At 42.2% G+C, this 21882-nt stretch overlaps 1 protein-coding gene across 2 annotated transcripts in view; it reads left to right on the top strand.

The window, feature by feature from the left end:
- The window catches only part of STAC (SH3 and cysteine rich domain), a 103307-nt gene extending 84522 nt beyond the window's left edge, over window positions 1–18785 (top strand). For both annotated transcript variants that reach the window (XM_007115172.4, XM_007115171.4), the window contains exons 9-11: window positions 8467–8518; window positions 8613–8750; window positions 16582–18785. In XM_007115172.4, coding sequence (XP_007115234.1) covers window positions 8467–8518; window positions 8613–8750; window positions 16582–16680 — 289 coding nt within the window. In that variant the 3' untranslated portion in view covers window positions 16681–18785. The remainder of the gene's footprint in view (window positions 1–8466; window positions 8519–8612; window positions 8751–16581) is intronic.
- Window positions 18786–21882: the final 3097 nt, after the last annotated feature.

Below are 21882 nucleotides of genomic sequence, written 5' to 3'. Positions count from 1 at the left end.
CGCAGGCTCAGCGGCCATGGCTCACGGGCCCAGCCGCTCCGCGGCACGTGGGATCCTCCCAGACCGGGGCGCGAACCCGGTTCCCCTGCATCGGCAGGTGGACGCGCAACCACTGCGCCACCAGGGAAGCCCTCCTTGCATTCTTTTAACAAATCTGTGGGGTTATTCAAGCAAGTAGTATCTTACAGAGAAAATTAGGGTTAGGATTGTTAAACCACCTGAAGAATCTCCAATCCTTAAGAATCTCCTGGAGAATGTTATTAAAATAGAGACTCCTGGGCTGCACCCAGATCTAAAGAGTCACATCCCACTTGGAAATCTGTATGGTTAAGTATTTCTCTGGATTCTGATTACCTGCCAGATTTGAGAGCAACTGTGACCTATCAGACTTCTCCAAAGATGCATAGCGTGCCAGTGGCCAACCCAAAATGCAGGTTTCCTGACCCTCAACCAATGCTCAGTACACCGGTCTGCATTGGGGCTTTTTATTTGGTAATGTGCTTCACTCTGTAAGGTTTTATAAACCCTCCATAAGATAAGAAAAAGAGAGCCCTTGAGACAGGCTAAGACAAAATAAGACTCTCTTGGTGTCTCGTTTCCATTCTCTAAGTACATTACTGCTTGGCAAATGCATCAACTTAATTAAAACTAAACGTAATTCTTGTGTACCAATTTGATTTAAAAATAATCTTCACAGTCACCAGGACATCAAAATGCAATTAAGGCTATTTGAGGAAAGTCTCTGATGCATATTATGCTCTGATGCTGCACTATGTCAAGAAACCCAGATCTTCCTGAATGTCACTAATGTGTTTAGGAGCCTCCCTCTCACTCAAATGCCTTTTTCAACTAGGTACTGGAGAGCATGATCCATGACAGTTCAGGAACATTTACCAAATCCCATCCAAGTGGCCCTTTAGCTGAATGCTTTTTCTCTGAGCTGGTCTCTGGACTTGAGAAGGTGCAGGCAGTCTTACGGATGCCAGGCTTAAGACAAAATCAAACTACAGAGATCAGGAGTTCCTTGTTACCGATCCATGTGCTGAGACTATAAAAGGCTCCGGACCGGGATTATAGAAATTGAGAAATGGGTCTAGTGAAAACTTAAGCAGTAGATCTAAAATTAATGGAGCAGTTTGGCTGGCCCCTTTTTTATTCCCCTTGTCTTGGTTTCTCCAGGAGATCTGTTTGGGCCCAGTGACCATGACTGATGTAAGCTTGATTTGGGGGTTCTTTTTGCCTGATGAATGGGAAGGTGTTAAGAAATTTTAAAAATCCCCAAATAGTTGCAGAGTAAACTCGGCAATTCCAAGGAGTTTTCACAAAGTTTGGGTGGTACAAGAGGCAGCCGGATCTAGTGGAGTTAGTGGTGGAATCAAACCCTGCCTATAAGTGGTAAAGTCTCTCTTGACCTTCTTACTCGTGTGAAAATGCTACTGGTCACGCCCACTTCATTCAGTGAACATTGCCGTCACCTCCAGGCTGTGTGGGAGCCCCTCAACCCTTCCATCGTCTCCCCTGCAATCAGCCACCTGCATGGTAGAATCCTCACTCCACCCCGGACCCTTCCACACCTTTGTGGTCACTACCTGGAGTCAAGGGGCAAAAGAGATGAGGGGTGGGGGCATAAAGAGAGGGAAACACTTCCAAAACTCTGAATCACATCAGACTTCAGTGTCGGAAGCCACTTAAGAGGTCAAAGGCTATCACATTAAGGAACTGTCCCTGCCAGGACCTAAGGGGACACTCATTTAAAAGTACTGATTACTAAATCTCATTTCGCAGTGAAAAATTGCATTTTTAGGAGGAAATTAGAATTTTTAAGCCTTTATTGTATATCAGCCACAGTGCTGAAGACTTCCGCATATGCATTCTCATTTAATTCACGTAGCAGTTTTGCCAGGTAAATATAGTTCACTGTATAGAGATGGATATACAGATATAGATATAATGCATAGTTTGTAATTATGTAAATATAATTGAGGTAGCTGAGTCTCAAAGAGACATGTATGTTTGCGATTTTTGTTTGGGGTCAATTCCACACATGTTTGTGCCCCTCGAGCATATTTCTTCTCCGTTAGCAATGGCATTATAAGTTACCAGTTTCCATGTCTTTCCCCTTTGAGATCACCAACATCTTGATGGCAATAGCTATGTCTTAACAGCCATAATAGCCACCATCTCTTGTGGGCTTATCTAAACGTGCTTCACAAGTATTAACTCATTTAATCCTCAAAAAAATTGAGGTAGGTACAATTATTATCTTCACCCGACAGATAAGAAAACTGATGCATAGAATAATCCTTTCATCTTTGTACCCTGAGTGCACACCCAAGACCCAACGTGTCATAAGCATTCAAAAAATACGTGAATGCCATATAATTTCCTTCGGCTCAATAGACAAAGATGGAGGGATAAAGAAAGACAAATTTCCTTTGTTGTCCAAAATATTCAGTACATCCCAAACATTATGAAAGCAAAGAAGGCCCAGAGCATCCTGCCTTGTCCATGGGCTTCCCATAGGAGGGCCGAGCTGAGGTCTCAGGTTGTCTCAGACAGTGGAGAAGGTATTTCTCGGAAGCGGTGACCTCATCGGAAGGGTGTCAGTTATCTCCACCCCTAGGAATCTGTGCTCTATGTGGGGACTGGAGAGAGGCTGGATGGGGGACCCCAGGACAGCTCACAATCCACCCTCCAGGAGCTCCCACCCATGAAAGACTCAACCATCTTCATAACACCTTGCAGAAGAGTTCCCTGTAGATGGCCAGGCTCGCTTGCATCATTCATACGCTCCATGTACACTGTGCCCTCTGAGTCCCTGAAACCAGTTTACTTGGTTGAGGGCGAGATGGGTTCTGTGTTCAAGTGGAAAATCGAGAAATGAGGGAGGCAGAGGACTGCTGGAAGTGACCCCAGATAGCAACCATCAGGCTCACATGCACATACACATACACACACACACACACACACACACACACACACACACACACACACATAAACTGTCCTCCTCACCACGAAGCCATGATTCTGTAGTTAGCTTTGTTATTTTATTCCTACTCCTATTGATAGCCCACAGTTCCCTCATCATTTCGAGATGTTTCATGAATCATGACATAACCAACCTGAAAATTTTCCTCTGGTTTAAGACCAATTTTACTGAACAAACAGAAAGAAAAGGCCAGCTGCAGTGTTCTGATCTATCTTCTCCAAGTAGGAGGCTCATGCTTGTATTGTGTCTGAAGAGCACTATACTTTTTATCAATGTATAAAATTCTGGGTTACAATACAGCAGAATTTTTACCTGAACTTAGGATGCTCTGATTGATTGAATTAAGCAAAAGTAAGCTTTTTTCAGTATTTGGGAGCCTGATGAGTTCATCTCCAAGATTTGGAAATATAGAGTTAAATTATAAAATCTATATATAATGGATCAGGAACATAAAGTCACCTGGAAGAAAGAAAAGAGCCGTTAGACCAGAGCAGGACTTTCTTCTAACATGCCTGGAGTGTGATAATGTGAGATAAGAAAGAACTGTTTCATGGAAAGGGGCCTGGTCAGCCACAGAGGCATGAAACAGCTAGAGGCAGAGAGTCATGAGCTGACAGTGTCCATCCTAGGACCAACCAAGGGAAGGAAAATTTTAAGCATTAGGCCTCCATTCCTCCAGGATCAATGGCAAGGCTCTTCCTGTGTACAGCAGGTAGGCAGAGTGTTGACTTAGTTCTTTGATGGCAGGACATGGCACTCTGACACCACAGGTAGGAGAGGAGAACTAAGCTGAGAACAGGTTAGAAGAGAACTCACGGTTGAGAGTAAAGGGCTGCCACACAGGGCCACACTGGCCGACCAGGGAGTCAGCGTAACAGCAGCTGGAGCTGTAGGGGCAGCTTATGTATGGTCAGCAGCTGGGATTAGTGAGGTTTCCCAGGCTTCCTGTGGGTTAGCTAATTTGAATAATTTCACAGGCTTCAGGGTGCAGAGGCTGTCCCTAGCTGTCTGGTACCTGGCCCCAGGGCATTTAGGGATGGGGCTGGTACATAGTGCCCCGGAGCATCCGAGCCTCATAAGGGAAGTGGTGTGGGTGTTGATTTAATCAGATGTTTAAGGGGGAACTGACCAATCTCTTGCCAGAGTTTCAAAACTGGTCAAGACATATTTAAAAAAATAAATTTAAAATCTTATATTACACAGAGTGATTTTACCTTGCATGCCTACTCAGATCAACTGCCTGGAGCCCAGTGTGGGAAAGGATCTAAAGCAGCCTCAGTGGGGAAGAATGCTGGGAAGAGAAGAGAAGAATGCCAGGCAGAGGCAAGAGGGCAGTAGAAATCCCACAAGCCACATGTGTGCTTGCCCAGATGTTAGAGAGTTGTTGTCTTGGATTCAAGTGCCTCCCTAGAGCAAGATCCTCCCCAAAGTGAAAAAGAGACATTAGCTGTCTCTGCCTGATGATTAGAGTATTTAAATCATATCATTAGGGGTCCACTCTTATTCTTTATGAGTGCATCCTGTTTATTTCCTTCATATATATTTTTTAGTTATATATACACATTCTATATTTATTAAAAGTTTAATTATGCATTTGCTTGTTATCTAGCATTCTCACTAGAATATTAGCTCCAGTGAGGACTTTACTCACCAAAGTATACCCAGTGCCTAGTAAAATCACTCTTTCAGAGTCAGTGTTCTGTAATATTTGTTGAATGAGTGGGTAAACAAAACAACAAAGGATAAAAGGATGAATGTAATTCTCCTCACTCACCAAGGAATTTTAGATGCTGGCAGTGCTCTTTTATAGGAAAAGACAGAAACCCCATCACGCTGTCAGGATGTCAGGATGTCTGGTCTTTCTCATAAAATTATAGCTTGTATTCCAATGAGTGCCTTATTCTAATGTGTGGTTTAGTTAACATAGGTCATGGGCTCAGGGACTGTCCACATCTAGGCACGGTGAAGACTGACTCTCTAGACCATAAAAATAGAAGCTGCATTCAGGCAGCACTGTTTTACACCCTTAGGAAAAGTAGCCTCTTCCAACCTTGATTCCCTACTTACAATTTCTACCGAACCATCAGCAAAGTCACTGTAGTTGATACTAACACATGGTTTCTTAGGTTACTAGGCTAAATAAAATCTGCTGGAGCTAGAAGGACTTTTCTACATTGACTTTTATCCTTGCTGCTTAATTAAATCCCTCACCTGAGAAAAGAGTGATTTTCAGCCTTCTCACTTTCTGTGGCATCAGCATGATACTGTGACTGTTGAAATACCAAAATGCCAGTTGTGTTTAATGCTTCAGGTGCAACAAGCCTGTTATATTTGGAATCCCCTAAGAAGATAGATATTAACTGAAAATTGAAAATGACAGCAGGGGAGATTGAACCAGAATAGCAAAAAGAGCACACAAATCTACTTCCCTTCTTGCTCCAATCCCTTAAAATGTCAGAAAATATATTTTTTAAAGAATACATCCATCATAGTACTAGAAAATAAGAAATAACACTATCAGAGACCAAAAAATCTTAGGAGTTTCCTGGGAGACTACAGCAAATAGAGAACAAAGCAGATGACCAGAGACCAAAGGATGCTCAGGAAAAAAACAACTTTAAATGTAAGAGCACAAAAGAGACACTGAATTCACAACAAGTTCATTAAAGAGCATGATGGTGCCTTGGTGACTGAATTGTATTAATGGCCCCAATTCTTCACCAGCCCTGTATCCATACCCTTTGCCATGAGACTTTACAGTTCCTCTCACTGCAGAGTTGCTTTGCCCAATAAAATGAGGCAGAAATGAAAATGTGTCAGTTCTGAGCCTAGGCCATAGAGGTCTTATGTGTTTTTCACGTTTCCATTTGCTGCCCTGGCAATGCCATGAAAGTCCAAACTGACCTTCTGGGGTATGAGAAACATGGAATAAGGCAAAATCACCCCAGTCATCCCAGCCAGCAGCCAACACCCAAGAATGTGAGTGAGTCTTTGAGGTTTGGGGGCTGTTTGTTAACGCAACATTATCATAGCAATATATAACTGATACAGAGTCCCAACAGTGTTCATAACACTGTGTTACTACTTAGAATGAGAAATAGGCAGCAATGGTGTTTGACTCTAGAATTAAACCATTACCCGTACTCTAAAGAAAGGGAACCCCGGCCCAAGGAGGGCTCCTGTGTGGGCACAAAAGACTGAGAAAGAAAAAGAATTGTGTTGACATAATTCTGGACCTCCAGAGCTTCTAGAGAGCAGGAGGGAAGGAAAAGATAGCTCTACTTGGAGGAAAATAATCTAACCTTCTCCCTCCCCGGGGTTAAGAAAGCCGCTCTTGTTTTAGCCATTGGGGTGGTGGTAGGAGGCTCCAGACTGCTTGTCTGCTGTACTCTCAAGCATCCAAAGATGAGATGCGTCGACTGACACACGCTGCTCTCTTAAGCAGAGCCTGAAATTGACCCTCATACATTGCAGATACAGATGTATGTGATAGCAGAGAAACTTGCCCAGCGATTCACACCCTCTGTTTTCAGTCATGAATATAAAGAGACAGCTGAGAAACAGGTGTTGGAGAAAATCCCTTGATATGAAGGAGAAGTAAAGTAATATGATAAAGAACAGGCTAACTAATCCTAGTGGAAACAAATAATTCAATTAAGGGGAGAAATATTGTTCTAAATATATAATAATATCCTCATAAATATACATCATACTATTCCATCCATAACATAAAGTAAAAAATGTTAAAAGGAAACTTTCAGAAAATAATACAGAATGCTTGGAAATTCAATTTTTTTTTAATTCTCAGTATTATAATAAATATTAGAAGAGACAAGCCCATTAAGCAATTAGGAAGATTAAATTGAGAAGAATTTTAGAACAGAGTTGTTCTTTTGGGGCGGGTAAGGGTTGTTATTGTTGTGTTTTTTGGCTGCATCGGGTCTTAGTTGCGGCGTCCGGGATCTTTCCTCGCAGCGCACGAGCTCTTCATTGCGGCGTGCGGGCTTCTGTCGAGTTGTGGCAGATTCTTTACCACTGGACCACCAGGGAAGTCCCAAACAGAGCTTTTTTTTAAGACAGAAAATGCGTAAGAAAGACAAAAGATATAGATGATTGATCCAGCAGGTCCAACATGTGTTGCATAGAAATTCCAGGAAGAAAGAAGAGAGAAAAATGAATGGGAGAAAACAGTGAAAACAATAGACAAGATTTTCCCAAGTTGAAAAAGAATACAATCTTCAGATTGTAAAAATGTCATTAGGTGCAGAGAAGAAGGAATGAAAAGACACATCCACACACACACACACACACACACACACACGTGGATGTGAAAATCAAGTAAGAAGTGGCAAATAATCACCATATCTACAACAATACCAAGAGCAAAAACGTTATGTAATTCTTCAGTTAAAACAAGTAATTCTTTTTTTTGCGGTACGCGGGTCTCTCACTGCCGTGGCCTCTCCCGTTGCGGAGCACAGGCTCCGGACGCGCAGGCCCAGCGGCCATGGCTCACGGGCCCAGACGCTCCGCGGCATGTGGGATCTTCGCGGACCGTGGCACGAACCCGTGTCCCCTGCATCGGCAGGCGGACTCTCAACCACTGCTCCACCAGGGGAGCCCAAACCAAGTAATTCTTGATGAAGGATATAACAGACACACACACAAGTCTAAAACAAAATTCCAGATTATACCAACATAAAAGGTGGCAGACAAGGGAAGTGGAACTAAGTAAAAATGGTTTCAAGAAGGTACTGAGAAGACATAGCTGATAATAAAGATAATGTCTCATTCCAGATGTCATTAGTAAACAAAAGAAACAGCCAAGTACATATATATCTCTATATAAATGTCAGTGCATGAAAAAGGGTCCAGAAGGAGGCACAGGAAACCACTCACAGTGGTCACCTCTGGGCAATGGGAGGAGGATTATGGGGCAGAATATGAAAAAACTCCAGTTTTCATATTTTAGACTTCCAAATTTTAGAGTTTTTTTCAATGCAAAGATGATCATCTATGTATAATATAAAAATAAAGCTAGAGCTTCCCTGGTGGCGCAGTGGTTGGGAGTCCGCCTAACGATGCAGGGGATACGGGTTCGTGCCCCGGTCCGGGAGGATCCCACATGCCGCGGAGCGGCTGGGCCCGGGAGCCACGGCCGCTGAGCCTGCGCGTCCGGAGCCGGTGCTCCGCAATGGGAGAGGCCACAGCAGCGAGAGGCCCGCGTACCGCAAAATAAATAAATAAAGCTAAAGATTATTTTTAAAATACAGCACAGAAATTACACTTGCTTTCAGTATCTAACAAAGCTATTTTCATGGGTGGGAAGAACAGGTAAAAGTCATGTTTATTTTTGTCCTATTTATTTTAGGATTATTTGTGTAAGTGAAAAGCTACCACTTCTGACTTTAAAGGACCGTCTTTTTCTCTTTCACCCCCTCTACTTCCCCACCCAACTCGTTCATTCTTCATTTTAGGCCAGGAGACATGATTACTCTTCTGGAGGACTCCAATGAAGACTGGTGGAAAGTAAGTATTGCTTTTTCTTTAAGAAAAGTCATTTGGTAAATATAATCACAATGAATGCTACAATTGTGGATGTATGCCTCCTTTTTCCTTTCAGGGGAAAATTCAAGACAGGATTGGCTTCTTTCCAGCCAACTTTGTTCAGAGAGTACAACAAAATGAGAAGATTTTTAAATGTGTTAGAACCTTCATTGGGTGTAAGGAACAGGGGCAGATAACACTGAAAGAGAATCAGGTGAGTAAAGCATACAAACACATACCAAGTATGACCAAAACAGAGTAACTCATTTTGACAAATAGCAGTACATGTAAGTCTGAATGAGTGGAGTCACAAGCGAAGTATTCACTTTGAGAAAAGATATTCTTAGTCCAATGATATTAGTGTAGGAGGATCTAAACATGCAAAACCAAAATGTTAGGAAGCTCACTTGCCTTCCCTGGGAACCAAACATATAGATTATATATTATTTATAGAACTTATATACCTACATTTTTTTGAAGTTCTATACATGCCCTATAAATGAGGAAACAAAGGTTCATAGAGGTGATGTGCCTTGCTCAAGGGGCAAAAACTTGGTAAGTGGCCAGGCTGGAACTTAAAGATAGGTCTGCAAGCTTCAAGTCAGTGCCTTCCACTGAGCCATGTGCCCTGGACAATGTGGAACAAACTGGGAATGTAAAGTGCCTTTTGCATAGTTTGGTTCCCAGGGAAGCAAGTGTCCTCAGGGCAAGTGTCCTAGGACCAGAAGGGCCCTTGGAAACAAATTCTTGCTCATACAGAAGCCCTACTGAGTCATTCTTGATTCCAGGCAATGGAATCACCCTCATCAGACTGAGACCCCCATCTCTAATGCCATAAACATCCCACAAAGCAAACGGGACATTTCCCAGCTGGATCCACACCAGTGTTTCAAACTTCTCCAAGATTACCCACTGTATCCTTCCTGTTACAAAATCTGGAAAGTCTTTTGAATGAAATACATTCGGGAAGGATGTTCATCTTTATTGGCAAAGCATTATTACATAATTTTGCTAGCTTGTTTGATTTCTTTTTCTCAGAATAATCTTTTGCTTACCCATTTGAGATTAAACATTGTTTTACGTTATTAAAATACAAATCAGTGAAAACAGAAGGCAAGTTAAAATTTGCTTAAGTTGATCAATTTCCAGAAGCAGAACAGCTGCTCAAAGACTTCTACCAATCCCTTGGCCGTATTCCCCCTGAAAAAAAATTTTTCTGGGAATGAGCTCACATGCTCCACTCTCATGGTTGAACTGACAACCTGCCTGGGTGGGGGTGAGACAAACAACCCAGCATCTTTAATTAGACACGGTCGAGACACAACACAGCATTTTGGCCTGAACCTGGAACCGCATGAATCTACCCATAATTGTTTAGGAAAGGGCTATAACCCTGATATTTGTCTAGCCTGGTATTTCTAAGGTGTGGTCTTTGCACCACGTGAATCAGAATCACCTGGGAGCTTGCTGAAAATGCAGATTTCTTTTTTTTTTAATTCATTTTATTTTTGGCTGTGTTGCGTCTTCGTTGCTGTGCGCAGGCTTTCTCTAGTTGCAGCGAGCAGGGGCTACTCTTCGTTGCGGTGTGGACCTGGGAGCTTGCTGAAAATGCAGATTTCTTTTTTTTTTAATTCATTTTATTTTTGGCTGTGTTGCGTCTTCGTTGCTGTGCGCAGGCTTTCTCTAGTTGCAGCGAGCAGGGGCTACTCTTCGTTGCGGTGTGCGGACTTCTCATTGCGGTGGCTTCTCTTGTTGTGGAGCACGGACTCTAGGTGCACGGGCTTCAGTAGTTGCAGCACGCAGGCTCAGTAGTTGTGGCTCGGGGGCCCTAAAGCACAGGCTCAGAAGTAGTGGTGCATGGGCTTAGTTGCTCCACGGCATGTGGGACCCTCCCGGTCCAGGGCTTGAACCCATGTCCCCTGCATTGGCAGGCGGATTCTTAACCACTGTGCCACTAGGGAAGTCCCTGAAAATGCAGATTGCTAACTCCATCCCACACCTGCTGAAGCAGAAACTTTCAGGGCAAAGGTAGGGAATCAGCCTTTTTTATAGACGTCCCAGGTGTTCCGATCAAAGCTAAAATTTGAGAATGACCTTCATTTCCATTTCTCACTTTCAAGTCCTATAGTAGTTCTTTGGCAACTGAAGGCATTTTTATTTCCAATTACATGGGGGTCAAGAAAAGGCACTGAGATCTCTTTACTCCTATACAAATCTCTATTTTCGATCTTTGTCATCAATGTGGGTACCAATTTTTGGAAAATATCAGCCCCCTGAAAGAAAATTCCATTTTAAAAATCTATTATTGAGAAAAAATTTTAAATTTGTCTCCACTTTAGTGTCTTAAATTATTTTAGGTGTAAAAGTTCAAAACATGCTTGTTGATATTGAGGGGAGTCTAATGTAGTAGCAAAACACAGATTCCAGTATCATACAGAAATGGATCTATATCCATTTTGACAAAGTCATCTCTGAAAGTTAATGTTCTCATCTGTAAAATTGGCATAGTAGCACCTATCTCTTGACATGGAGGTGAGAGTTACACGTATCACCTGTGTAAAGCGCCAGCACAGTGCCTAACCACCTTGGGTGCTGAATGGGGTCCTTACCCTTGCTGCCATCATCATTCAAAGAAAAGCCTAAATGGGAAATCAATCTACAGTGGCCAGTGCCACCTAAAGTTACCTAGTAAACATTAGAAAATAGCATGATATTTAAACTCTAAAAATATAAAGAGACAAATGGTCATTAGCAGGGAAGTAGAAGAAATTAGATCCTGAAAACAAATGTAATGCATCTCTTTGATTAAATTTCTGCCTCTGGGGTTAATTTGTCTCACAATTATTACATTATTTTTTCACAGAACTTTTGCTGCAAATAGAATTAAGTTATCTTTTTGTTGTGAACACACCTAGAGTTTGCATGGACACGAGTATGTTTTCTTCATTTTTGAAATTTAAAAACTATCCTTATTAAATCAACTTAAACACCGTAAAACTATGTTTTAATTCATCCATAGTTCTGTCATCCCTAGAGAACTATTTTAATTGATTCTTGTGTTCTATAAAAGCTTTAAAGAAAAATGGACAAATCATTTTTAGATTAATAAAACTAAAATGCTTTTATTGTGGAGAAAATTTGGAAAATACCCTCAAGAGTTACAAAGAAGGGGCTTCCCTGGTGGCGCAGTGGTTGAGAGTCCACCTGCCGATGCAGGGGACACGGGTTCGTGCCCCGGTCCGGGAAGATCCCACATGCTGGAGCGGCTGGGCCCGTGAGCCATGGCCGCTGAGCCTGTGCGTTCGGAGCCTGTGCTCCGCAACGGGAGAGGCCACGGCAGTGAGAGGCCCGCGTACCGCAAAAAAAAAAAAAAAAAAAAAAAAAAATTACAAAGAAGAAAATAAAGATCACAGGTAATTCAGCCATCAAGCAACTATCAACATAAATACTTTTGTGTTATTTCCCACCAGACTTTTCTTCTAATTTTTATTTTGATATCATATTATATTTAGTTTCCCAACTTTTTTTTAAACTTAGTTACTAAATGTTTATCAAAACACATGTTTTAGCATTTGTATAACATATCATCATGTAGATCAGAGGTTGGGAAACTATAACCAATGGATCAGTCTGGCCCTGTTTTTAAAATAAAGTTTATTAGAACACTGCTGCACTCATTCATCTATGTATTGCCTGCATTGCCTGCGGCTCCTTTCACACCGCAACAGCTGGGTTGAGTCATTGCAGTGGAGACCACGTGGCCTGCAAATGTTTCCTATTTAGTCCTTTACAGAAAAATTTTGCCAACCCCTAGTGTAAGTGTACAAGAATGTATTAAGTTTTCCGCTATGATTGGATATTCAGAGTTTCTAAAAAACTATATGGATAACTGCAGTGAACACCTCTAAACCTAAATTGTTTTTTATAACTCTGATTAGTTCTTTAGGATGTGCTTTAGAATTTACAGGAAAACAGATAAACAATTTTTACAGTTCTTGATACATACTGCCAAATTGCCTCCCAAACATTTGTGCCAATTTACAGCCACATCAGCTGTTTATGAGAATATTCAGGTTACCACATCCTTGCCAGAACTGAACATTACTATTTTTTACATATTTGTATATCATACAAAATGATACCTGTTTTTTTTTTTTTTTTTGTGGTATGCGGGCCTCCCTCTGTTGCGGCCTCTCCCGTTGCGGAGCACAGGCTCCGGACGCGCAGGCGCATTGGCCATGGCTCACGGGCCCAGCCGCTCCGCGGCACGTGGGATCCTCCCAGACCGGGGCGCGAACCCGGTTCCCCTGCATCGGCAGGCGGACGCGCAACCACTGCGCCACAGGGGAAGCCCGATACCTGTTGTTTTGATAAGTGAATAATATTTCAGGTTAATCCTCATTTCCTGGATGGTTAGAGAGGTTGAAATTTTAACACATTTGTATTGGGCATTTGTATGTCTTTTATGAATAATCTGTTTATGTACTTTCTTGTTTTCTTACACTCCTGAAAAAGTTTTCTATCCTTTAAAAATATTTACACCTGATGTATCATGTGTGGCCAACGTTTCCCCCAGTTGGTCCTTTGCCTTTTGATCTTAATGCTTCTTCCTTCAGGAACTTAATAATGCTTCAGTTGAATCATCTCTGTTTTATCATATTTCCCTTATGGTTTTAATCTCTTTATTGCTTCCCACTTTATCACTTCACTTCTTCATAGGAGAATGTTTCAAGATAGTCCCGCACTTCACTTTAATTTTCTGAAGTTTGATTCAGGCTTTCATCACTTCTAACATTGATCTTAATTTAGTGTTTATTTCCTTGTAGTATTTTCTTCTCAATCAGCCCACTTTCCTCTACAGCAGGTTTTCTTTAAGTTAAGTAGGTTCCCATGTAAACCTAATGTAATCACAGGGGTCCTTATAAGAGGCAGACAGGAGGGTCTGAGTCAGAGGCGATGTGACAGTAGAAGTAGAGAGGAAGAAAGAGAGGGATTTGAAGATGCTGTGCTGCTGGCTTTGAAGATGCAGGAAGGGACCATGAGCCAAGGAATGCAGGTGGCCTCTAGAAGCTGAAGGTAAGGAAACAAGATTCTCTCTTAGAGCCTCTGGAAGGAACACAGACCTAATGACACCCTGATTTTGGGACTCTGATCTCCAAGACTGCAAGATAATAAATTTGTGTTGTTTTAATCTACAAAATGTATGGTAATTTGTTATAGCCACCATAGGAAACAAATCCAGATTTGTTTGGATTTGTTTCCTATGTAAAAGCAAATTTGCAGATGTGATTATATTGCAGGTTATGGACCACGTGACAGGGAGATAGCCTGGATTGTCTACATTGGCCAAATCTAATCATTTGTGCCCTTAAAAGCATTGAAATATAGCTGGCTGGAGAAAGAGAGATGCAGCAAAAGAGGGCAGAAGAGAGAAGAGGCAGAAGGGCAGGTCAGAAAGAGATTAAGTGTGAGAAGGACTCAACCCACCCTTGTTGGATTTGAAGCTGTAGGAAGGGGCCACAAGCCAGGGAATTCAGGTGGCTTCTAGAAGCTGAGAATGACCCTTGGCTGACAGCCAGCAAGGAAACAGGGACCTCAGTCCTACAACTACAAGTAACTGAATTCGGCAACAACCTAAATGAGCCTGGAATTGGATTCTCTCCTAGAGAAATAGAAGAGAAAGAAAGGAATAGGACCCTACTGACTTCCTGGTATTGGCCTTGTGAAACCCAGAGCAGAGAAAACTGGCCATGCCCACCAGACATAGGATTTAGAGAACTGTGATATAATAGATTGTGTTGTTGAAAGCCACTAATTTCTGGTAATTTATGACAGCAGAAGTGAACTAATACATATCTCAAGTCACAAAACTCCAATTGAGTCAACCGCAAAAGGTATATTTGACTCATATAATAAGATGTCTGGATACAGGGCAGGTCTTGTATTCGTAATTCCACAGCTTGATCCCATGATCAGGGAGGGATCTAGATTCCTCCACCCCTCTGTTCTGCTATGCTTGAAATGTTAGCCACCTCCCCTAGTGGTCACAGATGGCTGCAGCCACTCCAGGAATCCTTGCCAGAAAAAGAAAGAGATTTTCTTCCTAGTGCATCTCTTTTAAGAGGAAAGCAACCCTTCCCAGAAGCTTCCGAGCAGATATTCCATCCTGTTTCATTGGCTGGAACTGAGTCCCATGGGAACCACTAAGAATCATTAGCAAGGAGGATAGAAACAGACTTGGACCAATTAGGATTTACCTGAGTCCTGCAGGGTAAGGATAGAAGACAGAACAAAAGTCCGGACTCTGCTGCATGGGAAGGGGGCAGTAATGACTGTTGATATTAACCAACAAGGTCTGCATCATCTTTTAGGCTGGTAGATTTATCCTTGGTCCAGCAGCACAACTTGCTTCTGTCATCAGTTGAGCTCAGCTCCAAAGGTCTTATGGAAATTCCAGCTTCTGGAATGGCTGTCAGTCTGGGCGTTCAGTATTTTGACATTTCTTCCCCACCTCCAACTCCCTATCTTTTCACAGGTATTTTGAGGGGAAGACTGAGTCTAAGAATGCTAGGCAAGAAATCTTTTTAAATAAAATGACCGTTCTTCTGCTATAAGTGGCAGCATATTTAAATGTTAATGAGCTTGGATGCAATGCAGGGGGAAACCTTAGACATTATTAGCATATGCACTCCCGGAAGTGGATTAGACTGAAGGACTTCAGACAGATAGGACCAAAATGGAACTGAGCCAAGAGGGGCACTTAACCGGCAGGTGGTAGATTTCTGAAACATGAATCAGATACCGGGCCATTGTGTGCCCCAAGCCTCAGGAGTCACAAATCAAGCTCTTTAAGTATCCTAAATACTTAATCATAAAGCTCCTTATTCTGTGTAAAAGAAGAACCCGCTCTATTGGTTTCTGTTGGTGCCCTGCCTACATCCCCTTCACTACGTGTGTGCACCCATCTTCCAGTTGCTATGTCATCGACTAACAACTCATAGCTGCCCCTTCTCCAGCGAATACCCCTTGGTGAAACAAGAGCTGCCTCACCAGAGTTACGCCTCTCACTCCGCAGGTCAGCAGCCAGTGACCAAGGACTAATGTGGGGTCCAAAATGCCAGACCCCTTGCTTGAAAGTGGGTCAATCCTATGACACAGTTAACGCTCCGGCGCTCGCTGTGGGATCAGGCTGAGGTTCACCTCCAGCTGAGACCACACCCTTGCCTAGCTCCTTCTCCTGCCCCATCCTGCTTCCCTCACGTCCCACCTCCCGAGAGCACTCCCACAGCAAGTCACTTGCACAAGGATTCCTGTCTCAGGCTCTGTTTCTAGGCAGTCCAACCAAAGACAAAACTCAGCACACCCTTGGAAGCAGGTTCAGCAGGAGAAACTCACAGCACACTAACAGCCTTTCAGAACCGCTTCTCATTTACAGCTGGCCACAGCCACCCTTACACGCCCTTCAATGGCCTGTTAGTGGTGAATGACAAAATACCCAAACGGATTTTAACCACCTCCTTTTTTAAGTCCAGCATCGGTGGTCTTACTCTGGAATATGCAAGATGATAGCATCTATTTTCTTGTGACCAAGAATGAAATAGCTTCCTTTGACTTCCTGACATTATATGTATAAACTTCCAGGCATATGACAGGAACCTGCTAAATGGTAGCCATTATTTTGGATTTTAAAGTAATATATTGAGGACTCATTGCGTGCCGCATGCTAGGCTAGGCTCTGTGATAAGCATTATCTCATTCTGTCCTCATAGGGACTCTTCAGGGGGACACAGAATCATCAATCCTGCTTTACTGATCCTCATTCATAAAGCTGAATCTCAGAAAACATTCAATGCCTGGACCTAGTTCCAAACCCAGGGTGCTGCTTAATTTCTTATCAAATATTTTTCTCACCGAGCCACGACTTCCCTAAACCAGTCTCCCTTTTCCAATTTGGTGTTCCACTGACTTCAACCAGCAGTGATTCAAGCCACGGGTTCTAGCTTCTTTCCCATTGACACGTTTCTTTTTTTCTTCCTTTTTTCCAGATCTGTGTGACTTCCGAAGAAGAACAAGACGGCTTTATCAGAGTCCTCAGTGGAAAGAAGAGAGGTCTGGTTCCCTTCGACGTTCTCGAAAACATCTGATTGCTGGCCCCTCCTCCTTTTGCAGTCGGCAAACTGCGGTGATGCCTCACCTCACACTGTGTTAACCCAGAGGAGCTGCCGCGCTGACCCGCCACCCAGGAAACAGTGAGACAAGACTCAAGAATCTGAGACTGGGGGGGAACAGCCACAAGGCAGGAGGCGCATCCCACAGCAGATCCAGGCTGCCCAAAAATGGGGGTGAGGCTGAGAGAGTCGGCCAGCAGAGCCGAGTGCAGTACCCAGCAGGCGGTAACCACCGCCGTCCCCCAGGACTCAACTCCCTCCCTGTCCATGTGGTGTCAGTTAACCCGCTGGAGGATGCTCCAGTCTGTGGAGTGGCCCCAGTTGAGGCTCAGATCCACGTAACCAAGTGTGATTCTGGTTCCACACCTTTGTCCCCAGTACCGACCTATCAGCATCATCACATCTAAGCCCCCAGCAGTCTCTCTGCAGAGCGTCAGGAAGCCCTACTTCCTAGCCCCCAGTACTCCCCACAAGCCCCCCTCACTGTGACCAAGCTGTCTCTCTGGCCTCCGAATAAGTCCTGGTGGTGTGCGTTAGATGTGAGGGATAAGTTGATGTGGCACCAACTGCAAAGACCTGATCTGCCCCAAAATTGCTGTCAGGCAGTCCCTCCTGCTACTCTAGTTACTGACAAAGGTGACGGAGGCAGGATACGAGGCATGGAAGGAAACAGTGGGCCCAGTGGGGTAAGGTGGGGCAAAGAGCTCTTAGTTATTGATGATTATACAGCCCTTTCAATTATGAAGTCCTTTCCCCAAGGAGATGGAGCTGGGGAAGTGAATGTGGAAACAAGTCTCCATGAGTGCTTCATCTTCATTTGACATCCTCTGTCTGAGGACAGTTTCCCCTCCTGCCATCCTGTAGGACTCCCTTTTGAAGGGAGTTTGAGCCCACCTTGCAGGGAACCAGAAACATGGAGGAGAACCAAAAATAGCATCTTAGGAGAAAAGTAGCCAAATAGGAATCCATTCTTCTTTAGGGCAGAATATTATGCCCCAGCAGATATAAAGTGGAAAATAATCCCTAATGCTTCATCCCTCTGAAAGCAGAGGAACTTGTGGCCTATTTAGCATCAACTAGAGGAATCTCTATTACTCTGTATTTGTACTGATGTTTACAAGAATGCAATATACTGTGATGCCTTCCTCCTCAAGCCTCCTCCTGGCATTCAAACTTGCATCTTATCAGTCATTAATGCAGTTAAACTTCAATTCACAGTGACCTTCTAATTAATGTCAGTTTGGTTTATTTTGTTACGGAGCAATAAAATCATTAGAACAATTGGTTTTTAAAAGACTTAAGTGGATGCATCCTGTGCATGTTAGCATTATTTCCCAAACCAAAGCATCATTAGTCTCCGTTTATTTCTTTTGTTACTGCTCAGTGTGAAGTTGGGAGCTGAGACGGGATGGCTGCTGGTTTCACAGTAGTTTGGATGCCTTACTCTCATTTTAAAGCCAGTATCCAGAATTTCCTCCCTCTCTGAGACAACATGCAAAACTGAGTGTACAGAATCAAGATGGATTCTTCGAGAGCCAGGGTGGATAACATGACTGCCATTCCGTAAAATGGAACGCCAGAATACAAACACTCTTTGCCTCTAATTCAATATTCCATTTAATAAAGACAACACAATGGCTGGAAAGAGCATAGAAAACATGTGTCCTGATCTCTTCTTTCTGGTGGAATATCCACTGAAGCTTTTGGGTACAGTTTTGTTACATCCTATGCAAATTTAATCTGCATTTTAAAAAATCAGTTTTCCTTTCAAAGTTGAACAGAAGGAGGCTACGGTAGCCAGGCTCCAAGGTGATCCCCTCAATGATCCCTGCTTCCTGACATTCTTGACTTTGTTTAGGCCCCTCCCACATGGAGTCTGTGCTCGTCTTATGTGGCCAGTAGACTACAGCAGAAGTGATTCTCCATGACATCCGTGGCTAGGTCAAAAAACTCCCTGAAGCTTCTGCCTTGATCTCTTGGAACACTCCCCACTTGGAACCCTGAGCCGTCATGTAAGTTTATCTACGCTGAGGCCACAATGCTGGAGAGAAACCAGTGTGAGACCACACATTTCTGCAGCTGAGAACAACCCAGACATCACAGAGCAGCAATCATCTGGCTGAGCCATGCCCAAGTGTAAGATGTATGAGCAAGATAAATATGTTTTTTAAGTCACTAAGTTTGGGAGTAATTTGTTACACAAAAATAGATAACTGGAACAAGGACTTTGTAATTTGAGCCAGCGTTAGAAAGGAGAAAAAAAAACTTTCTGCACAACGTGGCCCATAAGTTTTTGCAAACATCAACTATTGGCAGGAGGTTAACCCTCCAAATGCAAGATGTCTAGTGCTCCTTAAAGATCTGGAGTCATGCAGATAATCAGAGAAAAAACAAGATGTTCCTCACAGCACAGATTGCCATGGATGCTTATACACACACACACACACACACACACACACACACACACACACAAACACACACACACACACACACAGAGATTTTAGGAGCCATCACTCTGTTTCTCCTCCTGTCTGCGGAAATGGCAAGAACAAAGATTGCTATGACCTACCAGAGTCTTTTTTTTTTTTTAATCTTTATACAGCAGGTTCTTATTAGTTATCTATGTTATACATATTAGTCTATATATGTCAATCCCAATCTCCCAGTTCATCCCACTCCCCCCAGCTTTCCCCCGTTGGTGTCCATATGTTTGTTCTCTACATCTGTGTCTCTATTTCTGCCTTGCAAACCAGTTCCTTCTGTACCATTTTTCTAGATTCCACATGTGCATTAACATATGATATTTGTTTTTCTCTTTCTGACTGACTTCACTCTGTATGACAGTCTCTAGGTCCACCCACGTCTCTATAAATGACACAATTTCGTTCCTTTTCATGGCTGAGTAATATTCCATTGTGTATATATACCACATCTTCTTTATCCATTCACCTGTCGACAGGAATTTAGGTTGCTTCCATGACCTGGCTATTGTAAATAGTGCTGCAGTGAACATTGGGGTGCATGTATCTTTTTGAATTATGTTTTTCTCTGGGTATATGCCCAGTAATGGGGTTGCTGGATCATATGGGAATTCTATTTTTAGTTTTTTAGGGAACGTCCATACTGTTCTCCATAGTGGCTGTGTCAATTTACATTCCCACCAACAGTGCAAGAGGGTTCCCTTTTCTCCACACTCTCTCCAGCATTTATTGTTTGTAGATTTTCTGATGATGCCCCTTCTAACTGGTGTGAGGTGATACCTCATTGTAGTTTTGATTTGCATTTCTCTAATAATTAGTGATGTTGAGCAGCTTTTCATGTGCCTCTTGGCCATCTGTATGTCTTCTTTGGAGAAATGTCTATTTAGGTCTTCTGCCCATTTTTTGATTGGGTTGTTTGTTTTTTTAACATTGAGCTGCATGAGCTATTTATATATTTTGGAGGTTAATTCTTTGTCCGTTGATTCATTTGCAAATGTTTTCTCCCGTTCCGAGGGTTGTCTTTTCATCTTATTTATAGTTTCCTTGGCTGTGCAAAAGCTTTTAAGTTTCATTAGGTCTCATTTGTTTAGTTTTGTTTTTATTTCCATTACTCTAGGAGGTGGGTCAAAAAAGATCTTGCTGTGATTTATGTCAAAGAGTGTTCTTCCTATGTTTTCCTCTAAAAGTTTGGTAGTGTCCAGTCTTAAATTTAGGTCTTTAATCCATTTTGAGCTTATTTTTGTGTATGATGTTCAGGAGTGCTCTAATTTCATTCTTATACATGTAGCTGTCCATTTTTCCCAGCACCACTTATTGAAGAGACTGTCTTTTCTCCATTGTATATCCTGGCCTCCTTTGTCATAGATTAGTTGACCATAGGTGCCTGGGTTTATCTCTGGGCTTTCCTGTTCCATTGATCTATATTTCTGTTTTTGTGCCAGTACCATATTGTCTTGATTACTGTAGCTTTGTAGTGTAGTCTGAAGTCAGGGAGTCTGATTCCTCCAGCCCCATTTCTTTCCCTCAAGATTGCTTTAGCTATTCAGGATCTTTTCTGTCTCCATACAAATTTTAACATTTCTTTGTTCTAGTTCTGTAAAAAATGCCATTGGTAATTTGATAGGGATTGCATTGAATTAAGATTTTTTGCTCTACTTCTGTAAAAAATGCCATTGGTAATTTGACAGAGATTGCATTGAATCTGTAGATCACATTGGGTAATATAGTCATTTTCACAATATTGATTCTTCCAATTCAAGAACATGGTATATCTCTCCATCTGTTTGTGCCATCTTTTATTTCTTTCATCAGTGTCTTATAGTTTTCTGAGTACAGGTCTTTTACCTCCTTAGGTAGGTTTATTCCTAGGTTCTCTTTGTTGCAGTGGTGAATGAGACTGTTTCATTAATTTCTCTTTCTGATCTTTCATTGTTAGTGTATAGGAATGCAAGAGATTTCTGTGCATTAGTTTTGTATCCTGCTACTTTATCAAATTCATTGATTAGCTCTAGTAGTTTTCTGGTGGCATCTCTATGTATAGTATCATGTCATTTGCAAACAGTGACAGTTTTACTTCTTTTTCCAATTTGTATTCCTTTTATTTCTTTTTCTTCTCTGATTGCCATGGCTAGGAATTCCAAAGCTATGTTGAATAATAGTGGCAAGAGTGGACATCCTTGTCTTGTTCCTGATCTTAGAGGAAATGCTTTCAGTTTTTTTCTTGATGAGTCTAGCTAATGGTTTATCAACTTTGTTTATCTTCTCAAAGAACCAGCTTTTAGTTTTATTGATCTTTGCTCTTGTTTTCTTTGTTTCTATTTCATTTATTTCTGCTCTGATCTTTATGATTTTTTTCCTTCTTCTGCTAACTTTGGGTTTTGTTTGTTTTTCTTTCTCTAGTTCCTTTAGGTGCAAGATTAGATTGCTTATTTCACATTGTTCTTGTTTCTTGAGGTAGGATTGTATTGCTATAAACTTCCTTCTTAGAATTGCTTTTGCTGAATCCCGTAGGTTTTGGGTCATTGTATTTTCGCTATGATTTGTCTCTAGGTATTTTTTTTATCTCCTCTTTGATTTCTTCAGTGACCTCTTGGTTATTTAGTAACGTATTGATTAGCCTCCATGTGTTTGTATTTTTTACAGTTTTTTCCCTGTAATTTATTTCTAATCTCATAGTGTTGTGGTCAGAAAAGATGAT

The sequence above is a fragment of the Physeter macrocephalus genome, chromosome 18 (assembly GCF_002837175.3).
Source record: "Physeter macrocephalus isolate SW-GA chromosome 18, ASM283717v5, whole genome shotgun sequence".
NCBI lineage: Eukaryota > Metazoa > Chordata > Mammalia > Artiodactyla > Physeteridae > Physeter > Physeter macrocephalus.
Note: the sequence above shows the minus strand (reverse complement) of the source record. Positions and strands in the feature narration are given on the sequence as shown.